The sequence below is a fragment of the Artemia franciscana genome, chromosome 10, assembly GCF_032884065.1.
Source record: "Artemia franciscana chromosome 10, ASM3288406v1, whole genome shotgun sequence".
Classification (NCBI taxonomy): Eukaryota; Metazoa; Arthropoda; class Branchiopoda; order Anostraca; family Artemiidae; genus Artemia; species Artemia franciscana.
Window position 1 is genome coordinate 6,905,400 of NC_088872.1, and position 24,118 is coordinate 6,929,517.

At 34.0% G+C, this 24,118-nt stretch overlaps 1 protein-coding gene across 1 annotated transcript in view; it reads right to left on the minus strand.

Moving 5' to 3' along the window:
- The window catches only part of LOC136032366 (uncharacterized), a 23,197-nt gene extending 4,625 nt beyond the window's left edge, over positions 1 to 18,572 (minus strand). The window contains exons 1-4 of the mRNA XM_065712689.1: positions 18,465 to 18,572; positions 12,588 to 12,725; positions 7,903 to 7,983; positions 992 to 1,195 (exon numbers count right to left, since the gene is read on the minus strand). Of these exons, the coding sequence (XP_065568761.1) occupies positions 992 to 1,195; positions 7,903 to 7,983; positions 12,588 to 12,725; positions 18,465 to 18,557 (516 nt within the window). The 5' untranslated portion in view covers positions 18,558 to 18,572. The remainder of the gene's footprint in view (positions 1 to 991; positions 1,196 to 7,902; positions 7,984 to 12,587; positions 12,726 to 18,464) is intronic.
- Positions 18,573 to 24,118: the final 5,546 nt, after the last annotated feature.

A 24,118-nucleotide genomic window follows, 5' to 3' on the forward strand; every position in this document is an offset into this window, starting at 1 on the left:
ACAGCCCATAGCGTGCTTTTAGGGCCCTTAGATGGGCTTTATATCGTAAGAAGAAGCGCTTTAAAAATAGGCGCGTTCAATATGGTTTTGAAAAAAAAGAACACTCTTGGCCATAATGGCACGCACATTCGATAAAATCTATAATGATGGATAACTTAAGAAACTGAGACTTTCAAGACAGTATAATAAACTGAAGCAAAATCTAAACTAAAGACTAAATATTTCAATCATATATTAATGACCACGGTACATATCAGACAATAAACGGTCTATAGCTATCAGTATTTGGAGACAATTAGCTTACGTTCCGTTGAAATGTACATTTTAGGTATATTTTTACGAAATATTTAATATATAGATGTGGTATTTTGGTTGGTTTAGATTATGTGAGGTATTTAATACAATGCATTCTGTATGGCCACCCTACCATAATTCTTTGTTGTAGTTTCCATAATTTTGTTACTAAAGTACTGTATTTTCATCATATTTTGGTATATATCATTATGATTAACCTAACTTCACTTCTCGAGTGTGTATGGCTAAGAAACAAGTACCATATATATATATATATATATATATTAAATAAAAAAACAAGTTTTTTAAATGTAAGTAAGGAGCAACATTAAAACTTAAAACGAACAGAAATTACTCCGTATATGAAAGGGGCTTTCCCTCCTCAACGCCCCGCTCTTTACGCTAAAGTTTGACTCTTTCTCTTGACTCTACTTCGTAAAACAGTAAAAAACATTATAGTTCAGGATTGGAAATCATCATAGAAGTTAAATAGTAAGTTTAATTAAAACACATACTGAGACGGTCTTTGAGGGGGGGGGGAAGGGGAGAACAAAATGAGATTCCTGGGGTACAAGTTTACTAGCCCAAGTTTGTCCTTTTAACCTAAAAGATCATAAAAAAAAAATTCTGTAGTAACTAAAACATTTAACACGCTCAAGAAATTATTTAGTCGATTTTTTCAAAAGCAACTACTTACAGATAAGGTAATTTGTATGGCAGAATGAGCAATTTCAACAAGCCAAAAATCGAGGTAGCACCCATCAACCCTTTCAGGTCTCGGAGGTTTTCGAGGGTCGAAAAATTGAGTTTGGTCCCCAAGATTGAATACTGGCTTACAACCAGGACCGTTTGCTTCCCACCAGGATATAATACCAGTTCCAAAGCTTAATAAGTCATCTTCCTGAAAAGCAAAGACAGTTTATATTTCAAATATACACGAAACATAAATATTGATTTCTCATAATGTTTTTTTTTTCTTAAAGAGCACCAATAGACGACACACAGCTCACCTTGATTAAATGAAGAAGGATACACCTAGAGTTAACCACTTATAGCACCGAAATATAGTACTAGCCGCAAATTCCGAGGGTAATAATGAGATTAATAAACAAATTCAAAAATTATAGAAAGGCTAAATGCCATTCCCATTCTCGAGGACTTAAATAGCAAACAACCCAAGTTTTTAACAACCCTTGAAAAATTAAAAAGAAATCCTGAATACTGATAATCCAATACTTCAAACGGATGAAGATTGAATGTCCTATTATAATAACTAGTTTCAGCATTAGTGTATTTTTCAATCGTATTAATAGTCACTGCCACTACCGTGCCACTACCGTGCTAAACAAAAAACACCAAGACAGACTGACAAAACACCCTCTTCATGTACTTCCTTATCTTTACAGTGCTGCATATATATCTGACACCATCTCACAAAAGAGGTTGTCCAGTCAAACCCATCTATTGACTCCTTCAAGCACAGGTTTCACAGGTTCATTTTACCCAACTGAGTTAAACTGAGTAAAGGAGAAGCGACTTAGTGCGCACACAATGGTGTGCCGGGGCTATGCTATTGAAAGAATTTCTGTTAAATATGTGTATAGACGAAGCCTATATATGAAATTCTTTTACATATATGTATTATATTTAGCATAATCTTTCATCTTTCCTTTTCTATTTATTAATGCATATAGAATAAAGCCCATGATATCTGCAAACGATACATAGAATACACACATACACACACACACACACACACACATATATATATATATATATATATATATATATATATATATATATATATATATATATATATATATATATATATATATATATATATATATATATATATATATATATATATATATATATATATATATATATATATATATATATATATATATATATATATATATATATATATATATATATATATATATATATATATATATATATATATATATATATATATATATATATATATATATATATATATATATATATATATATATATATATATATATATATATATATATATATATTATATATATATATATATATATATATATATATAATATATATATATATATATATATATATATATATATATATATATATATATATATATATATATATATATATATATATATATATATATATATATATATATATATATATATATATATATATATATATATATATATATATATATATATATATATATATATATATATATATATATATATATATATATATATATATATATATATATATATATATATATATATATATATATATATATATATATATATATATATATATATATATATATATATATATATATATATATATATATATATATATATATATATATATATATATATATATATATATATATATATATATATATATATATATATATATATATATATATATAGATGTTACCGCAAATGTTCAAAATTCGTGAATGTCGACATTCACCGTTGTATGTCCGAAATATCTTTTTTTCTCCTTGGATTTAATCAGCGTTGCCAGTCAACCTTTTCAACTTAATGCAAGGTTTGTTGATAACAGGTTAGGTTAGATTTGGTTAGGTTAGCTTAGGTTTTTAACCCATTTCTGGTATTTATAACCAAATTTAACAAAACCTAGCCTGAATTTAACTTTTACCATCATAACTTGCATAATACTGAAAAGGCAAACACGCAAAGCTAGTTCAATCCAAGCAGAGAAAAGGAATTTCGGACACTCACCGGTGACCTGATTTGTATAAAATGACCTGTTGATAATTTAAAATAAATTTAAACTTACCTGCTTTTTGTTTAAATTAATTTTTGGCTTAAGAGCAAAACATCAAATTTGTAAAAAAATTCTTTTTACAAAAACAAATTCTTCACGATGAACAAAACATCTTTTGTGTATCGCGAAGCTCGATATTTTTCAAAATGTGAATTAGAGTACTATCTATTCCATGTCTTAGATTAAACTGTGTGCAAGGAAGGTAAAATGAATAGATTCAACCATGGCTCAGTTCAGCAAAATACAGACAAACTATGGAATGGTTTGGAGCATACAATGATAGTATAACAATGAAAATTCGAACGTTTCAAAACAATACTAAAGCGCCATCTAATTAAAAAGTTTCGATGAATAAACAATTATGGTAGGCTGTCGAATATAATAGTAAATCAATGTGAAGCCCCATTTACATTGAGATTTTACTAACACCGAGACTTCGTTAGAGCTACTTTAAGTTATTCCGAATTTTTCAAAGAATTTTTCTCTGAAAAATTCGCCAATCATAAAATTCTATGAAAAAAATCTGATTGGTCGAAGTAATGCTAGCTAGACCTCGGTGTTGGAAGCTCATAAACAACAAAAGGTAAGTTGAGGCAAATATACTACAATCAGAGTTTTTAAACTAAATTACCTCAACATTCGCCAAATTCTTGTTCCCGTTTTGGATATTCTATCAGTGATTTGCCAGGTGCCCGGTAGAATAATAATAATAATAATAATCTAAACAAATACAAAGTAGGGACAATAGAGAAAATCTTTTCAAGACAGTGGAAATTAGTTCTGTGGATATTTCGGCCCTATGTCCAAGGGCCGTCTTCAGCACAATACAAGAATAAGAGAGAAACTATATATATATATATATATATATATATATATATATATATATATATATATATATATATATATATATATATATATATATATATATATATATATATATATATATATATATATATATATATATAAATGAACTTACATCAAATTATGAGAATTAAAACTAAATAATTAATAACACTTTTTAAAACTTATTTTTTAAAAAATAGCCCCAGCATCCTTACTTCAACGAAGTTCAACCAGGACTGGCCAAAAGAAGGAAATGAGAATATAAGCTCATTCAAACTAAAGAGAACAAAATGATTAGATGCAATTTCTTAAAGCTAATCTTGCTTGTTTAGCAGCCTGTCTCAAAGGCCTTTTCGTAGTTAGTTCAGTACTATTATAAATCGGTTTAGTAAAATATTTTGTTAGATCATTTTTGATTAAATTTGAGTATAAAGAATTTAGTGAGTATTCCCCTAAGTCCCTGTTCAAAGAAATATTATTATATATTTTGAGATTAATTTCGATTGATTCTCGAACCACCTGTTTTATTTCCAAATCATTACTGATGAGTGAAGAGTTTTCAAAAAGTATCATGTGAGACGGATTATTAAATATATGCCAACCTAAAGCAGAATCAAAGGAGTTGTTGGAACTATTTGAAATTAAGGCCTTGTCTATGTCATTTTATGACATAGCGGCCAACTGTATAGGAACAGATTCTGTTCAAAGACAGAAAATATAAAAAAGTAAAATATTAGCCGGATACATTTTATTTTTAGAAAAATAGCCAATATTTCTTCTTGATAATTAAATATTGTCTTCATCTATTTAAGCTTGTTCCAAATTAAAGTTTACCATTTGAAGTCCAAAATTCAAACGGTAGATTTATAATATTTTTCATCAGGTTCATTACTTAAGGTTAGTTTTAAATAACACTATGCTCAGAGAAATCTGGCAAAATTACATTTGAAAAGCCTCCCTAGCTATTTGAGAGGGAAAACGCATTAACAGAGACGAAAATAATAAAACTTCTTGGGAATAAGTTGAGCCCATTTCTGAAATAGGAAGACAACAATGTTACAGTGTAGTAATAATATGAAGGTTCTCAAAGCGGTTAGATAATTACTAAAGTTTGATTTCCATCAAAATCGTTCAGACTTGCAATGTTCTAAAGGCTAAAAGCTAAGATAGGTTGAAGAGCCCTGGATTCTGTCACACCATGTGACAGAATTCCAACAAACACAATTTCTTAATATTTAAGATTATCTTTTCTACATAGGAAGTTACCATGAAAAAACTCAGCTTCTAACTAGAAACGCATTTTTTTTTTTGGGAGGGGGAGCAAAAAAAGTTGCAAAGAAGATTCGTTAAGAAAGCAAAAAAAGATTATTTAAATTGAAACAATCCGGAAATAAGGTAAAAAGCATTAATCACAGCAAATTTATCAATAAAGACCAGGAAACTTCATCTGCATAGCAAAGAGTGAGCAAAGCTAACGAGAATGGATACTTCAGTTTGCCTCCGAGAAAATAAGAAAGAGAAAACGAAGCATAAAGCGTGACCAAAAATTTTATTTTATTTATCTATTGGGTTTCACTTTACACTGAGTCCAGTATGAAAGACCAACTTTCTGAAAAGGGCATAACAGAAATTTTTGTGTACATTTTAAAAACTAGACCAATACTTCAAATACGGAAAAACATGACACAGTTTAAGGAATTTCAAGATAGATCACAGGGAACTTAAGACCTCAAATACAAGTTTTTATAAATTTGCAACTTAAATTTAGAGATAAGATAAAGATATTTATTCCAAAAAGATCTCTATCACAAGCCCTCAAAGGGCCGAATTCGGACTTTGGAATCGACAAAATCGACGTGGTTGCCTAAGAATGCAAAAAACAACAACGAAAAATAAAAATCATGACGAATAATCATTTATGAGTAAATAAATAAACTGTAATAAGTTATACAGGGGAAATTAAAAAAGAAAAAAGGAAGGGGACAAAATAAGCAAACAATACAGAAAAGAAAAAGAAACATATATATATATATATATATATTCAGAATTAATGTTTTATCCCCCCCCCCCCCTAAAGACAGGTGCATTTAATGGTTGGTCTTATTTGGAATAATCAAAACAAATGCTTTTACTTAACTTTAAAAACCAAACTGAATGTGCTTTGGGAACCGGGTATAAAATCAGGGTTTTCACTTGGCCCTTGGAAAATCCTTAAACGAGCAATTGAAACGCTCATAGTTTGCAATAAAACCAAAAACAGTTTATTGGACCATAATTTTGGTGAAAGACACATTCCTGAAAGTTTTTTTTTTCAATTTGAATAAGTTCTTGGGTTACCCAAAAGATGTTAGAAACTGCGAACGGAGCGAGAAGCAAATTTTGAGCTTCAAATCCGCACTACTTCAAACTTATTCTTATGCCTTCGTATTGATTTAAATGGGAGTTGAGAAAAATGGAGGTTGGTGCAGCAGTGGGTTCAGTTGAACGAGGGTTTGGTTAAATAGGGTTGAGTTGCAAGAGGGGTCAGTTGTTCGAGGGTATAACTAAATGTGACTGAGTGGCACGTGGATCCAATTACACGGGCTTCGGTTGCACGAGGGTTCAGTTCAATGAGGCTGAGTACGTGGAATGAGTTACAAAGGGTCCAATTAAAGGGGGTTCAGTTGCAAGAGGATTTAGTTGCATGGGGGTTCAGTCAAATAGCAGAGTTACACGGTGGTTGAGTTAAACGAAGGTTCAGTTAGATAGGGTTCAGTTGCACGAGTCTTCAGTTGCAAGGAAATAGAGTTATACGGGAGTCCAGTTGCACGGGGGTTTAGTTAAACGAGGGTTCAATTGCAGCAGGGTTTAGTTACTTGGGGTTTTCAGTTGTACGGGAATTGAGGTACAAGCGGTTTCAGTTGCACCTGGGATCAGATGCACGAGAGTTCAGTTTTAGTTACACGAACACCCACAAGGACAATCATTATGAATGATCGACGAAGAACAAAAAGGAAGAAGGATATGGTAATAAAAGCTCTGTGGGGATATCTTTAAGGGAAAAAACGACGGAAGAGTTGCAATGATAGCAACAATGACTCAAACAATGTATAAGACGATAACAATGACAAAAAAGACCACATAGATGATAATCATCAATGGTTCGTCTATAAAAAATAATGACCTCGAGGGTGAAAAGGCAGCAAAATTATTTATCGCTTGTTACAAAAAAGATATTTAGGCTACTACTTTTTTTGCTTTAACTTAGAAGGTTTACTCCATAGACAAACGACAGAAATGAACTGTTATAAAAAGGAGTTGAATTTCTAGGCATTTTTGCAAGAAAGAAAAACTGACATAATGCCTTTATGAAAAAAAGAATAAATTAAGTGGAATTCAATGATATAGAAGGATCAACTGATCAGGATTGGCTCAGCTGATCAAGATGATCAGCTGATCAAGAGCCTGGTCATAAAAGGCTGAAGTCCTGAACAAACAACAAAATGAATTATTGTAAAAAGAATAATTTTGAAGGAAGAAAAGGAAACACAACACATTCATGATCAAAAAAGAAAATTAATTCGAATGATAACGCTGGAATAATAGGCTGGGTCAACTGATTGGCCCGAGGCTGGAGATAGTTGATACAGAGTGATACAACAATCAGTAATGTTGGCAATATCATAATATCTGTAAGAACTTTAGGATTTATAATAAAAATAACTTGTAAAAAAAATAATGATAATACTGTTTTTACCCACCCTTTTAACATACCAACACCTAAGAGGAAGCAGAGGCCGGAAGAGTTCCATGCAATTCATAAGACACTATTTACCAACAATTTTAAAACAGGTTATGTGTTTAGGCACTATTCTTAGTTTATTTTCTGAGGGGTATAGAGGAAGAAAGGTAGTCACAAATATGAAATAAATATTACAAGAATAATAGTCACAAGGATGATGAGACATAATAAATGAAAGGTACCTTTTTTAGACTCCCAACATCTAAGAACAAGCAGGTGACAAAAGCATTCCATGCAATCCATAAGATGCTGCACACTAAGTACTGTAAATATACATATCTAATAAAATATACTATTTATAAAGTATACATATAGCTTACACATATCAGTGTTTTTTTTTTTTTTTTTTTTTTTTTTTTTGCAAATCATGGCTTTGAATTTTAGTCAAGACAAACCTTAGAAAAACACAATTGACATGACAATGCAAATACTATCTAATTAAAATTACATGCACGCCAGTATCGAACAGTCAGCTTTTTTAAGCAGTTACAAACAAACCTTTTTGTCTGAAGCTTAAAAATAACATAAAAAAATTATTCAGAATGATACATTACTATAATAAATCAAAGCAACAAAATGACAACAAATGCGCTCTAAATAATAAATAATATACCGATTTCCAAATCCAATATTTGCTTTTAAAAAAGCTGTTCCAAGTCATTTTTTTAAAATCATATTAAGCCAATGTGGCACAAAAATCTTTAAAACAGTTATTGGGAGGGTCACACATATTTCTTCCACCCCCAAAACGTCAATATATTATTATGATTTTTTAAATAGTTTATTTATTTATATATATACACACACACATATATATATATATATATATATATATATATATATATATATATATATATATTCAACAGCATATTATCGATAGAAATCTATTTGTTAGGAGTAGACGAATCATAACAAATTCAGCGGCTGTAAAATAGGGGAAATAATTTCTTAGTCAAGAAGAAACAAAAATTTGAAAATACACAGTATTATATCTGATAAACACAATATCTCAGAACCTATAATATAACTTTTCTGTTTATAAATATATTTTTAAGAAGCATATACTAAACGAACTACTTATTTTGTATGAATATACCAACAGACAATAGGGAGGAGATTCCAAGAACAAATCTTCTAATAGACCTCGATGTGTTAAATCCGTGCGCGTCTACGGCCATGAGCATTATAATTCTTAAATAAAAAGAAGCTGCACCTTTCTCAACCCTCGCTCTTTCCGCTAAAGCCTTAAAGTTCTTTAAAAATACTTCTCATTCAAATTCAACGGCCCTTGTGTTCGATCGGTCGTCCATAATTTTTTTTTACGAAAAGTTAAACTTCAGCGTAAAGCGGGAGGTCTGAGGAAGGGGAAAGCCCCCTCCCCTTACATATGGAATAATTTCTCTTCGTTTTAAGTATTAATGTTTCTCCTTACTTTCAATTGAAAACACTTTTTTATATTTGTTTTCTGACCGTTTCCCAATCACCTCAGGAATACCCCGGCCCTCCCCCTTTACTGTTTAAAGGGTACCCCCAACACAGGGGGCAGATTGTCCACAGGGGACAGGGAGGGCAGCCCCAACTTTCCTCTGGAAGTTTTCCTGCTGTAGAAGTGTTCCCCCTTTAAAATAAACTCCACGTATTTCCAAATAACAAATGCTATGTGCGAACGACGGGCAAATTGCTTAACTTAAACCCCTTTCCCCAGTGACTCGTGGGGGTCACCCCCAAATCAATATTTCTTGAGCCTTTCAACTATGCTGAAACAAATCGCTATCTTAAAGTTTTGATTATACAGAGGGATGTGGGAGGGGGCTAATTGCCATTCAACCTTTTTGGTCACTTAAGAAGGGCAATAGAACTTAAGATTTCTGTTCTAACGTGCACTTTCCCGATCTTCTAGGACTATTGGTTAGATACGAATACCTCTGAAAACAACAATATAAATAAAAACGCATCCGTGATGTTTCCTCTGGTAAATTAAACAAACAAAAACAGGTTTTTCCAATTGAAAGTAAAAAGCAACATTAGAACTTCAGACAAACAGAAATTATTACGTATATGCGGGGGGGGGGTGTTTGCTCAATACCCCGCTCTATATGCTTTTTTGGTGCTTTTAAAAAAGCTTCTTATTTTTCTAACGATATAAATGACCATTGTGTATCAGGAGTCGTTCTTAGAGATTTTTGACAAAAAGTAAAATTTTGGCGTAAAGAGTGAGGTATTTAAGAGGGAGAAACCCTCCTCATATACGTAATAATTTCTATTAGTTTTAATGTTGCCCCTTACTTCCAGTTGAAAAAACATGTTTTCTTTAATTTAATTTCTGATCGTTTTAAAAATAATGCCTGGAAATTCAGCTCCCATTGCATGGAAAATGCCCCCCCCCCTTCTCACGGAAAGTTCCTAACACGTAAAATACCCCCGCCCCTGCCAGAAAAATTCACCCCTGACAATTCCATTCTCACTGAAAATTCCCGCCGAGAAATTTCTGCCTGAAAATTTCTTCCTAGCACACTTTCATTGAAAAAAAAAACTCTTAATTTATTATTGTTTTTCAGGTCATGTCGGAAATTCCTCTTCCGTAGGAAAATTTTCCTCGGACAATTACCCTTAACATCTCTACATGTAAAATAGAGTTGGCAAAAAGAAAGTATGACAAACCAAAAAATTTCGTGCAGGAATTATGGGAAATTTCCCCGGTTTTAAATTTCCCTCGTAAGTTCACCCCCCCCCCCCCAACTTCTATTTCATGGAAAATTATCCCCTTAGAAATCCCCGTGGAAAATTATTCCGTTAGAAAATTCTCCCCTGGAAATGTCTGTAAGCTTCCCAATAACAAATACTATACATTAACAAAGGGCAAATTTTACAACTTACATATCTTTCCCCAGGGGCTGGGAGGGGGCGGTCATATTGTAACCACAGGCATAGTCATTGTACATTTTAACTATGCTGAACAAAATGGTCATGTCAAAATTTTGACCGGACGACTTTCAGGAGAAAAAAAGGCATGGGAGGGGGGCTAGTTGCCCTCCGATCTTCTTGGTTACTTAAAAAGGGCCCTCTCTTTATATTCTTGGACGATTGATTCGATACGATCACCCCTGGGAAAAACAAAAGAAAACAACAAATAAACACGCACATGTAATCTTCCTTCAGGCAAAAAATACAAAATACCGCATTTTTGCAGAAGGGAGCTTGAAACCTCTGCAGTAGGGTTTTCTGATACGTTAAACTGATGGTGTAATTTTCATTAAGATTCCTTGACTTTTGTGGGGGTTTTCCCCCTTTTTTGATTTCAGGCACATTTTCTCAGGCTCGTAGCTTTTGATGAGTAAAACCAAACTTAATGAATCTTATTTATTTGGAATCAGCAAAAAGAGCCAATCCTTTTGATGTATCTACTGATATTAAAATTCCTTTTTTTAAGAGTTTCGGTTACTATTTAGCCGAATCGTTTCTTACTAAGTTCGTTACCATTAACTTAGTTCGTTAAATACATAATTCCACATTTTTGAAGATAGGACCTTGAAACCCTTATAGTAGAGTCTTCTGATACCCTGAATCTGAAGGTGCTAGATTGCATTTTATTTAGATCAGTTGGCTTTTTGAAGTTGAGAAAGTCAAGATCACTTGACTTTCTGGGGCGTTTCCACCCTTTTTAGAAAACGAGACAAATTTCCTCAGGCCCATATATTTTGATGGGTAACATTAAAGTTAATGAATTTTATACACTTGGAATTAGAATAGAAAGACAATTCTTTTGATGTATCTATTGTTATCAAATTATTTTTTTTTATGGCTTTGGTTATTGTTCGGCCGAGCTGTTTCTTATTTACAGTTCGTTACCGTGAACTGTCTGAAATGTTATTAGTCAGCCTTTCCATCGCTAGCTAGCAGCTAGCTAGCTGCTAGCTAACTTTTGCAGCTAGCTTAACCTTAACCTAGCTTAACTAGCTTAACCTTTTGCAGCTTAACCTTAAAAAGTTCGCACCTGACATTTTCGCACTCTTGAAGAAACTGCCAAAAACTGTTTCAAAGTGGTTCTCAAAAGGATGGTCAAGATTGTAATGTATGTTAAATAACACCACTTAATCCCCCTAGTATAGCAAATAATTTTTTTTTAATTATCTCAGGAACGTGAATATTGTCAAAAAAGGCCTTGAGGCGTGACAACGATATTTTAATATGGCTCTCATGTATTCCAATAAGAAATAAAAAATTCCAGGATTCCTAAAAAAAATTGGGGGGGGGGGAATTATAAAAAATCTGATTTTCTTTTATAATTCTAATAGGAAGTGCCCAACAGTTCAGAAAAAAAAATGAGATTTCGATGGGGGGTCCGAGTCCCAAGGTCCCTCTGCTTACGTCTGTGTGTTCTTTACCATTGCTATCGGCAACTAAGTCGGAAACTAGCGGTTTACAGGCGGGGGAGGGGCCTTATCTACGTGAAACCCTGAAATGTAACATAGAGGCAGACCAAATTCTAGCATTTAGCTGAACAGAATTGTGAACAAGTCACAATCCCATGGATTACCCTTAAGGGATTTCCCTTGAATAAAGCGTTTTTTTTTTCAGGTCAAGATTTCATTTTTCATTCGGGTATAGGCTATCGGCAGTTATTTTTAAGAAATTTTCGTATGAACGCCCATAGACGAGGGAGCTAATTTCGTAATTTGCAGCAAAAATAGCGCAGTGTGAAATCACTGCTTGTTCATTTGGCATCTGCAGGGCTCAATTACTAAGTTACCTGATTAATCTATTTCATTCCTACCTCAGTGGGATCTCGGGGTCACGTTTTCACCCCTACTCTGAATTTACTTGTTATAAATAAGCAAGGCAAATGGCTGACTAAAAGGATAATTACCCCATATAAATAACAGCGTTTGCTTTGATACGCGCCAAAGGCTCCAACAATCACAGATAAAGTACTCAATAAATTGGCAGCAATGGATGCCCACTGATACCCAAGAAAGTCGAATATTTGTCTCTCGATGATCGTAATCTGAAAAAGAAAAAATATTCTAAATCTTAAAAAAAAAACTGAGTCAACTGATGAAATGAATATAAGTGAAAATAGTCAGCAGACGTTCCCAGTTTTGGGGACATCTGATTTCAACCCCTCCCAATCTACAGCTAAAAACTCGTAAAATACGCGTTAAAAAGGGAGTCCCAATCGAAATTAAAATTATTGCATGCCAAGTCCAGAATTCGATTTTGTTTTATGTACTCTCATTGATTTTGATGGACTTTGGCTGAAATAGCCCTAGGCTCCCTGCCACTGCAATTAAGGAAAGAAAACGATACATTTGAGAAGCAACGAAACCTGAAAAACGTCTTGTGCACCAAATAGGTTCCTACCGACCATGCCCCCCCCAAAAAAATGGTAAAAGATAGACTTACTGCAATATTCAGACTACACCCTCCCCTAAGAAAAACCTCTAGTCGCACCTACTCCTCTGAGAGAAACTGAAATGATATCTAGCGAGATAAGAGGGATATAAAAGAACACCGAGGGCTAGATTTGGCTCCTTCTAGCCCCTACATGGTAACAAAACATTAAAATCACCAAAAATGCAGACAGTTGTCTTTCCTATCAAGGAGGATCAGATTAGTAGGCCTACAGGTTGTGAATTTTGTCCTTTTTAAAAAATGTTGACAACACATAGAAAAAAAAACAATAAATTACTGCGTAACTACCTACAGGGACCTTATACTTCTTGTGGGCCTATACGTTAAGATGGTCCTTCTTCAATCAAAATCTACGATTTAGTCGAGTAAAGTAGCGGAAAAGAGAGTCGAACCTCTGGGAAATTACTTTTAAAATATTTCTTTGAAGCACATGTTCCGAAAATTAAGTCAACAATATATAAGAAATTCCCCTGGATCCTCCTTCAGGTATTACCACAATATACCCCCCTCCAAGATGAAAATTCAATAATGCGTGATTTGTAGGCCGGATCAGCAGGATAGTCTCCTGTCAAATGGTGCAAAAGATTTCAAAATTTGAGTTTTGGGACGACCAAGGCTCCATTCCCGCAATGAAAAGTTTGAAGAAAACTGCTAAGTTTCAACGCGAAAATCATGTATTATTCTTCTGATTGAAGAATCCTTACTTCCGAAAACTAACTTCGCAAATTCAAATAACAAAAAGAAAACATTTATTCAATAGTATTAGCCCACTAAGCTCCTTTTCAGTTATGAAATTTCTGCCTGTTTACCCCATCCAAACTCTAGAGCAGTCGTTCCGAAACAATTTCGGGCCGTGTCCCACCTAGGCATTCCCAAAATCCTCATGCCCCCTCGTCGTATTTAAGTTTCGTTACTCAAAATTTTACGCGTATTCACCTGAAGGAAGCTTGAAAGGCCATTTACTTGGTATCTTTTTTCGAGTCGTCCTCTAGATGTATTTTATACAAATGAAAATTTGTGAGTGTATACACCACCTTCCATACAATGCATGACATCGTTGCAATATTATCATGTATTTGTTTTGCTCTTTAAATGCCTGTAAATGCGACGTCATTTACACGTTTTTTTTGTAGTTAAGGCTCTAAAGTATTATCAGTCGAAGGGTCAAGTTCTGTCTATGACCTACCAAAATATTCCCGTGCCTCAACGGGGGGCGTATGTCCCACTTTGGGAATCACGGCTCTAGAGCATTGGGAAACCAACCGTGCTTGCTTTGACAATAAAAGGCACAGCTCTAAAGTATACAAGCGAGATCTTCATGACTCCAGGATCGAGCCACGAGCACAATGCTGAAGCTGGAGATGCATATTTCCTCGTTCTGACAGATCCGTTATCTTCAAAAGAGAACCTTCTGAAATCGGGATGTCAGTATACCTGTGGGTGCAAGACACTAAATTGTAGTTGTGGCCGAAGTCGAAAGTTCTGGACAGCTGCCTGTGGCGATTCTAATGGGATAGCTTTTACCAAGTATTGAAAAAGTTCCAAAACCGACAGTAGCAGAATTTCACAGAATTCTAAAAGCTGTCAAATGTGCAAACAAATTTCAAAATCTGCTAACAAATTCCACTCGGCCATGAAAACTGCCAAGTAGCATTTCTATTATGCTACCCCACTTTTTCCACGGCGGGCTTGTGCTGTCTCATTAGTGCTTCCTCAGAAGAGAGAAGAAAGAACAAAGAAGAAATCTGAACCGAAGTGATGTTACCTGCGTTCTAAAGCGTTACTTTTTGCTCCTCTGAAAATTTGAAATGGGTTGATCACGTCTATAAAAGTACTTTATAACATTACTTCGAATTCTTGGTCATAGCCCACATTAAGGTGAAGATAACTTGGAATTTTGTTATTTCGAAAACTTCCTATTTTGAACTGTTATATTTTCATTAAGGTGAAAGGGGGTTCAGGCGCCTATCCACGAGAAATCATGGTCTGAATAGAAGAATCTGACTCCGACAGAACTGAATTTTGTTATTTCGAAAACTTCCTGTTTGAACTGTTATATTTTCATTAAGGTGAAAGGGGGTTCAGGCGCCTATCCACGAGAAATCATGGTCTGAATAGAAGAATCTGACTCCGACACGGTTGACTTTACTATAGAATATTTTAGTCTTATGAGATATGAGATACATTTATTAAGAAAAGAAAACAAACACTATTCGCCATTCGCCTGCCAAGAAAGGCAATAAGCTTGTAAGGGCAAGCGAGGTTATCACCCTCAGCTAATTAAAACCACATTCATATCACGCTACTCAATACAAAAGAAACTCAACTGATGAAGGAAGAAAGGAAAAAAGAGAAAGAGGAAAAAGACAAGAAGAAGACAGAAAAAAATTAACAGCAAATAAATCAGGGAAATGCCTTGAATAGAAAGACAACCTGGAACGGGCCTTACATCAAAATTACTCACGAGATAAAAGAAACTTTTTTACCCGTGACTTGAAAGCCGGAAGACTAGGCACATTTTTCACACCCTCAGGCAAAATATTCCAAACATGGGGACCATAATGGCAAATCACAAAAAATTGCCCGAGTAGTACTCCTAAACTCATGAGTTAAGTTATCAGCTTTTCTTGTATTATGATCATGACGGTCTCTATTAAAAGTAAAAAGATTTTCAAAAGCAGGGGTGAGCAGGCGATTCAAATATTTATACGAAAAAATCACAACTTGGTAATCTCGAATTTGGGATACATCCATTAACTTATTCTTTTTAAATGCTCATGAGCAGGAACATCATCAGAATCATAAAATTCCGATAATAATTTTACAGCTCTATTCTGAAGTTTTTGTACTCTTTTTTAGTCTTGAGTAGAAAATCCGAAAAGAAATGGGAGCAAGAATCAGGCAAGTTTCCCCCCCCCCCGTCTGCACTCCATATGTATGGAATCTCGTTTCAACCATGAAAATCTTAACTTAAGACTTTATTTTTCAGCTTGCCGGACTAGACCTCATAGGAAACAAACCTTTTACCATAGAGAATACCTTAAAAAGGGAAGACCACATATTTACTCCCTTCTGCCCGTTCAGGGTATAAATGGGGCGACTAAGCAAGTATAAATTTAGTTTTGACTTTATTTCCCAACTAGCCGTGGCTGAGTTGATAGGAAACGTCTGCTCTCGTCTAGAAAACCTACAAAATAGAAAAAATAAATGCCCACCCCTCTTTTCTCATTTTGAGATTATTTTAAGGTACTTCCTAAACAATATTTGGGGGGATTTAAAATAAACCGTTAAGGTGGATTGGTCTGGATATTTGGGCGTATAAAAACAAGTTTGTTGCAATTCTTCGATATTAATCAATACTTTTTCTTCCCTAATCGAAACGACTTGTTCCTTAATCAATTCTAACTTTTAAACATTATTTATTCAAGTTTGAATTGTAAACTAAGCCGAAGACAATAATCAAGAAATCCCAGCGAAAAGGTAGACATTTGACACTAGTAAACGAAGCCATAGTCATTTCCCTGCAATTTGGACACAATTGCAGCGGACGTAAAACTGCCAAAAGGCTGGAAGAACAAAGAGATTGTTTTGTCTGCAAATTCCAAGACTTTGAGATTAAAACCCATAAAGTCAATTTGGTTTGAACAATTAACGGTTGCAACTGTATTCAAAACCTTGCTCTTAGACTATTAAATAAAATTCATCTTCAATACAAGACCAAATGAAAATATATTCCTTGATTTTTACCCCTTGCAGGAAATTCACATCTTTATAATCTCCCTTGATGAAGTGCCCTTGAGAACTAGACGGCAATGTAACTTTAAAAAAATTCTGATTCTTTGGGAGGATAGTTCTCACGCGGGGACGCACAAAGGGGGGTGGCCATAGGGACCGCCCTCCTAAAGTCCTAAAAATTTTAAAATTTCATGGCACTTCTTATTCAAGTTGTCTTATATTTTTTACCCCCCCCCCTCTCTGAAAAAAATCCTGTGTACATGCATATTCTCACACGAGAAAAATTGAGGCACACATACCTCATAAAGTGTGCACAGTACCACGGGCAAAATGAAAAGAGGCTTTTATTTTTCAAAATTACCCCACCTAGCAGTCCAACCTCGGCTGACCTATTAGTTTTACATATTCATATTTTATAAGTAAATAGACATTTTGATAATATATTTTTTATGCACTTCACAAGTCCTAGGTGCGGGGGCGTCAATTGAAGGGGGACAAACGTTTCCCTAGATTTATTTGCCCCTTCCCAGATTTTCAAAAATTCCTTTTTACAGCGTTTTGATAGAAGAAAATTGAAAAAAAAACAACAACATTGCTTTACCTAGATTTTTAAAAAATACATGTTGGCCCCCTCACCTACAATTTTGTGAATTGACACTCCTTCTAGGTGATGACTAGGAAACTTGAAACTCTAATGATTTTACAGTCTTTGCTTATATTCCCTCTTCACTTGTTATGAAATAAAAACACTTTTTTTTTAATGAAAATAAGGAGCAACATTAAAACTTGAACGAGAAGAAATAATTCCGTATATGAAGGGGGTCCACCCTCAATACCTCGCTCTTCATGCTAAAGTTTCTAGTACTTTAAAAAAGCTTCTTATCCCAAATAGACGGCACTTGTGTTTCAGGAGTCATTCTAAAAGAATTGGGACAACAACTCAAGCTTCAGCGTTTAATTCGCTACCAAGAACTGTTTGAAAGCAAGATTCACAAAACTGATTACGATGATGTCTCACGTCTTAAAAATTACATATTCCTTGTTTCAGTCACTCTTAAGCCAAAGTAACGTTAGTCCACATTTGAGCTCAAAGATAGTGTTCCTGCACAGGCCCGTACGAATTACCCAAACAGTTGTAACTCTATGAGATAGGTACATACGCAGCATTGATTATTTTTTGTGTGTGGGGGGGGGGAATTACAGAATTAATCATTTGAATAAAAAGTATCCAGAAACTCCAAAAGATTTAGTATCTCGGGGAACTGATGCAAGTAAGCATGATAACTAGGCAAATACAAATATATAAAAACTTCCTATTTTTCTAGCCTTTAAACCTTTTAAAATAAAACTGATTATTGTCACTATATACCTAGGAGTCATTGATTTAAGTATCCCCAGTAGCAGCTCGTCATTTCCACCATTAAAGAAATCTCCCCTTAGGTTCGCCAAAGGAAAAGGAAATAGTCCAATCCCTCCCCAAAAATACCGCGTAGTGGGTGAATTCCTAGTCTACTTATATAGACCACATATCTGATCAAAAATATGCACAAAGGCCCATTTGCATCTCTTTAAACCTAAAAAAAAACTAGGATCTCACATGATTTACTCTATTTTTCACATTACAAGCCTCTTTTTCTTTTTGTGATTTGAGACCAAAGAGACTCCAGATTCTGATATTCACCAATATCATCGATCCTCCAGACTCATATTCATCAATATTCTATTCTGTTGTCAAATAAAAGTGAATCAGGAACTGTAAAACGTTTTTGATCTGAAGTGCGACTCCTTTTTCATGGAAACAGATGGTTCCGCATCCAAGGGGCCCGGTCACCTTACAAAAATTTAAAGAATATTATTTTATTTTTATTTTTACAAATAGCTCACACGGCCAGAAACTGATCCTAGAAAACGTGCCCAGAATAGAGGTAACTAATATTCTATGTGGTTCATTGATATTCTTTGTCATAACTGCATCTATTAAATGATAAAACGATTTCAAATTTAGCCCTCCCTGGGAAAGGCTAGTCAGGGGTTGTCACATCTCTCCTAGCTATATTTCTTCGTGCTTCCCTAAATTTCTTCTGATTATAATTTCCTGAATCAATTTGTTTAACTTTTTAACATTTCGGTTTATCTCCTTTTTAAATCTAAACGATACAATAAAAAACTATTTGGACTGCATCATAAAATTATTTGGATGCAAATAAGGAAGAATTTTTCATTTTGTACAATTTAAATCAGAAGAGAGGATGAGCCAACAATAAAGAAGATAAAGGAAGGAAGAAAATCCAAGAAAGTGAATGGCACAAGAAAATAGCTGAATATTTCGGCGATATATCTAATAGCCATTCTTATAAAAAAAAGGTAGAATAAAGATGAAATTCAACTTGCGATAAAAACAAGAAAACTAAATACAAAACCAACAATACAAGATTGAACTTCTTTCGAGAACTTGCATACAGCAATGATATTAGAACTCTTTTATGTTGGTTTTAGTTTTCTTGTTTGTATTGTAAGTTGAATCTTATCTCTATTTTCATTCTTTGTTTTGCTGAGGACGTTATCTTACGTTATCTTCTTTATTGTTAGTATGATGGAAAGGTAGTGTAATCTTCGTCGTTACTTATGCCTAGTTTATGAGGGTGAACTACAACGTCCTTTTTATCGAAAAACAGCAAGTGATGTAGATTGGTTGAATACATTTTTTTACAACAGGCTTTTTACTTAAGTTTCAGGATGCCGTATAAGGGGGGGGGGTTGCCCCAGAACGGACCAAGGGTATATATTAGATTATCTATTAGCAATGAGCACTTGGGGTAAATTTTTAAGAATAAATTGATACATAAACGTAGTTAAATTTATACATTTTGAATCAGCAGAAAAAGCAAATTCTTTTGATATATCCTTACTTACAGTTTGTTATCGCGAGCTGTTTCATTTTAATTATGACTGTGGTAAATTTAAATTCGTTATGTATATGATAACAAAATTAACCGAATTTATCCCAAAAAGAAAAAAATAGTCGCCGTAGTGTTCACATGTTCACATATAGCTATGGTAGGCACATCCAGTTCTAAGACCATGAGATCTGGCTGTCAAAGCGAAATTAGACCCGTGTCAGAATCGGTTTTAGGAGTTTACCCCCGGAAAATACCCTCCCCCCACGGAAAATGCTCCCAGTTGAAAGTAAAGCTTTCCAAATCAGAGAATTATATTTGAGTCTTCTTTTTTTTTAATTTCCAAAGGGGGAAGGAATTTTGATACTTGTGCATTATGCGCCACTGACCCAAGTTTACGCTGTGTAAAACCCGTAAACAAACCGGCTTCTTCGTTACTTTAGAAACAAATTTGGGCTATATTTGCACATCATGGAGGGGGGGCTAAAGTATAGTGGGTCTGCATGCAAAATGTGTTAGGTACAATAATTCTGCATATTATGAAGGGAGAATTATTTTCTGAGTTGAAAATGTCCAAATACTTTACCCCCCCCCCCTTTATGTGCAAATATGCAGCCCAACGATGTATTTCCAATCTATTCTGTCATTCGTCTTTGTCTTCTCTCGCGCTAAGCTGAAAGAAACGAACTAAGAAACTGGTTTGTTCTCGAGTGTTACACAACATAAACTTGGGTGAGTGGCGCATAACACACAAGTACCAAAATTCTTTCCCCCTATGAAAAAAAAACTCATACCAAATTCTCAAATTTGGAAGTCTATTTTCTACAGGGGGAGGGTATTTTCCAGAGGTAGAGGGGGGGGGGGGGGGTAATAATGGGGGGTAAACACTGGCCACCTTCAGAATCTAGCTTTACGGATGAATCAGTACAATGATGCCAGAGTAAATCAATGAGGGTTGTCATGAATAATATTCGTAAGGTTTGTGTGACGTTTTAGGTAAAAATTTGCTTTTTATGTAACGGCCCAAAGCTATTACATTTATGTTACGTTTCTTAATATTCAATGAGTTGCACTTTTTCTAAGCGATCCTCTGTTTGTTGTTTTAAAAAGTAGAGTTGTGAAAAAGACTCAAACTTTAGCGTGAAGAGCCAGGCGTTGGAGAGGGGATAACCCCATTCATATACAGAATAATTTACGTTCGTGTTAAGTTTTAATGTCGCTCCTTACTTGCAGTTAAAACAAGAGCTAAGAGCTCATATGGCACTTGTGACGAGGTCGGAAGAGCCAAGAGCCAAGAGCTCATATGGTATGAGCTCTAGCAAAATTCTAAAAATCATTAGATTGATTTAAAAGAAAAATCAGAGGCTTAATGCCGGTTGGGATTTAAAATAAAAGCTCTGAGACACAAGGTAAAACTAAATATCAAAATTCATTAAGATCCGATCACCCACTCGTAAGTTAAAAATACTTTACTTTTCTAATTTTTCTTCTCCTTTCAACTTCCCCGGATGGTCGAATTGGGGAAAACAACTTTATCAAGTCAATTTGTGCAGGTCCCTGACACGCATACCAATTTTCATCGTCCTAGCACATCCAGAAGCACCAAACTCACCAAAGCACTGGACCCACCTAACACCTCCAAAGAGAGCGGATCCAGTCCGGTTACGTCAATCACGTCTCTACGACATTTGCTTATTCTACCCACCAAGTTTCATCCCGATCTCTCCACTCTAAGCGTTTAACAAAATTTTTAGTTTCCCCCTCCAACTCCCCCCAATGTCATCAGATCTCGTCAGCATTTAAAAACAGAGCTCTGAGACATAAGTCCCTTCTAAATATCAAATTTCATTAAGATATGGTCACCCGTTCTTAAGTTAAAAATACCTCAATTTTTCTAATTTTGGCCGGATTAACCCCGTCCCAACTCCCCCAAAGAGGGCGGATCCGTTCCAGTTATGTCAATCACGTACCTAGAGCTTGTTCTTATTATTCCCATCAACTTTCATCCCGATCTCTCCACTCTGTGTTTTCCAAGATTTCTTTCCCCCCCCCCACCAAACCCCTTTGTCCCCATATCTAATTCGAAATGAAAATGGAGGATTTGAGACGAAAGATCTTTCTATATATCAAGTTTCATTAAGATCCGATCACCATTCGTAAGATAAAGAAACCTCAATTTTCACGTTTTTCAAGATTTCCAGATACTCCCCCCAATGTCACCAGATCTGGTCATGATTTGTAATATTAGTTCTGAAGCACAAGATCCTTCTAAATATCAAACTTCATTAAGATCTGATCGCCCGTTTCTGAGTTACAAATGCCTCATATTTTCTAATTTTTCTCAATTACCCCCCCCCCCCAATCCCCCAAAGAGAGTGGAATCGGTCCGGTTGTGTCAGCCACGTATCTTGGACTTGTGCTTATTCTTCCCACCAAGTTTCATCCCGATGTCTTCACTCTAAGCGTTTTCCAAGATTTCCGGTTCCCACCCCCCTCCAACTCCCCCATGACATTGGATCCGGCCGAGAATTAAAATACGAGATCAGAGTTACGAGGTCCTTCTAAATATAAAATTTCATTAAGATCCGGTCACTCCTTCGTAAGTTAAGTCCTCCAATGAGAGCGGATTCGTTCCAGTTATGTCAATCACGTATTTAGGATTTGTGCTTATTTTCCCCCACCAAGTTTCATCCCGATCCCTCCACTCTAAGTCTTTTCCGAGATCTCCGTCCCCCCCCCAACTCTCCCAATGACACTGGATCCGGTTGGGATTTAAAATCAGAGATCTGAGTTACTAGGTTCTTCTAAATATGAGATTTCATTAAGATCCGATCAATCCTCCGTAAGTTAAAAATACCTCTTTTTTCTAGTTTTTCAGAATTAATCCTCCCCCCAACTCCCCCAAAGAGAACGGATCCATTCTGGTTATGTCAATCACGTATCTAGGACTTGTGCTTAGTTTTTCCACCAAGTTTCATCCCGATCCCTCCACTCTAAGCGTTTTCCAAGATTTTAAGTTTCCCCCTACGATTCCCCCAATGTCACAGGATCCGGTCGGGATTTAAGACACGACATCCTTCGTGATATCAAATTTCATTATGATCCGACCACCCGTTCGTAAGTTAAAAATGCCTCATTTTTTTAAAAAATTCCGAATTAACCGCCCCCCCCCCAGATGGTCGAATCAGGGAAAAGACCATTTCTAATTTAATCTGGTCTGGTCCCCGATACGTCTGCCAAATTTCATCGTCCTAGCTTATCTGGAAGTGCCTAAACTAGCAAAACCGGGACAGACAGACCGACAGAATTTGCGATCGCTCTATGTCACTTGGTTAATACCAAGTGCCATAAAAACTTGTTTTTTTTATCTAATACTAAAATACGTCCAAATCAATGACAAATTAAGGCGCACCATGGCAAAGTTCGATTAAGTGCACCCTATGCATCTTCACCTCATTTGTTTCATTCCTTCTCATTTTCGTGGATTGTTTTTTTTTGGAGGGGGGGGGCTGTCACTCAAAATTGTTCGGAAAAAAGGCCAAGTCCACCCTTATCAGCTTAGATTCTTTTTTTTACTATATGGCTATTTCTGCTGCAAAAGCGGAGATGGTTCCAGGGTTCCCAAAGCGAAAAGGGTTCCAGGGTTCCAAAAGCAAAAATGGTGTCTTCTTTCAGATCCTACAATGAGAAACTCATATTCGGGGACGTATATATATATATATATATATATATATATATATATATATATATATATATATATATATATATATATATATATATATATATATATATATATATATATATATATATATATATATATATATATATATATATATATATATATATATATATATATATATATATATATATATATATATATATATATATATATATATATATATATATATATATATATATATATATATATATATATATATATATATATATATATATATATATATATATATATATATATATATATATATATATATATATATATATATATATATATATATATATATATATATATATATATATATATATATATATATATATATATATATATATATATATATATATATATATATATATATATATATATATATATATATATATATATATATATATATATATATATATATATATATATATATATATATATATATATATATATATATATATATATATATATATATATATATATATATATATATATATATATACATATATATACATATATATATATATATACATATATATATATATATATATATATATATATATATATATATATATATATATATATATATATATATATATATATATATATAAAGAAGACATTTTTGTGATTTTT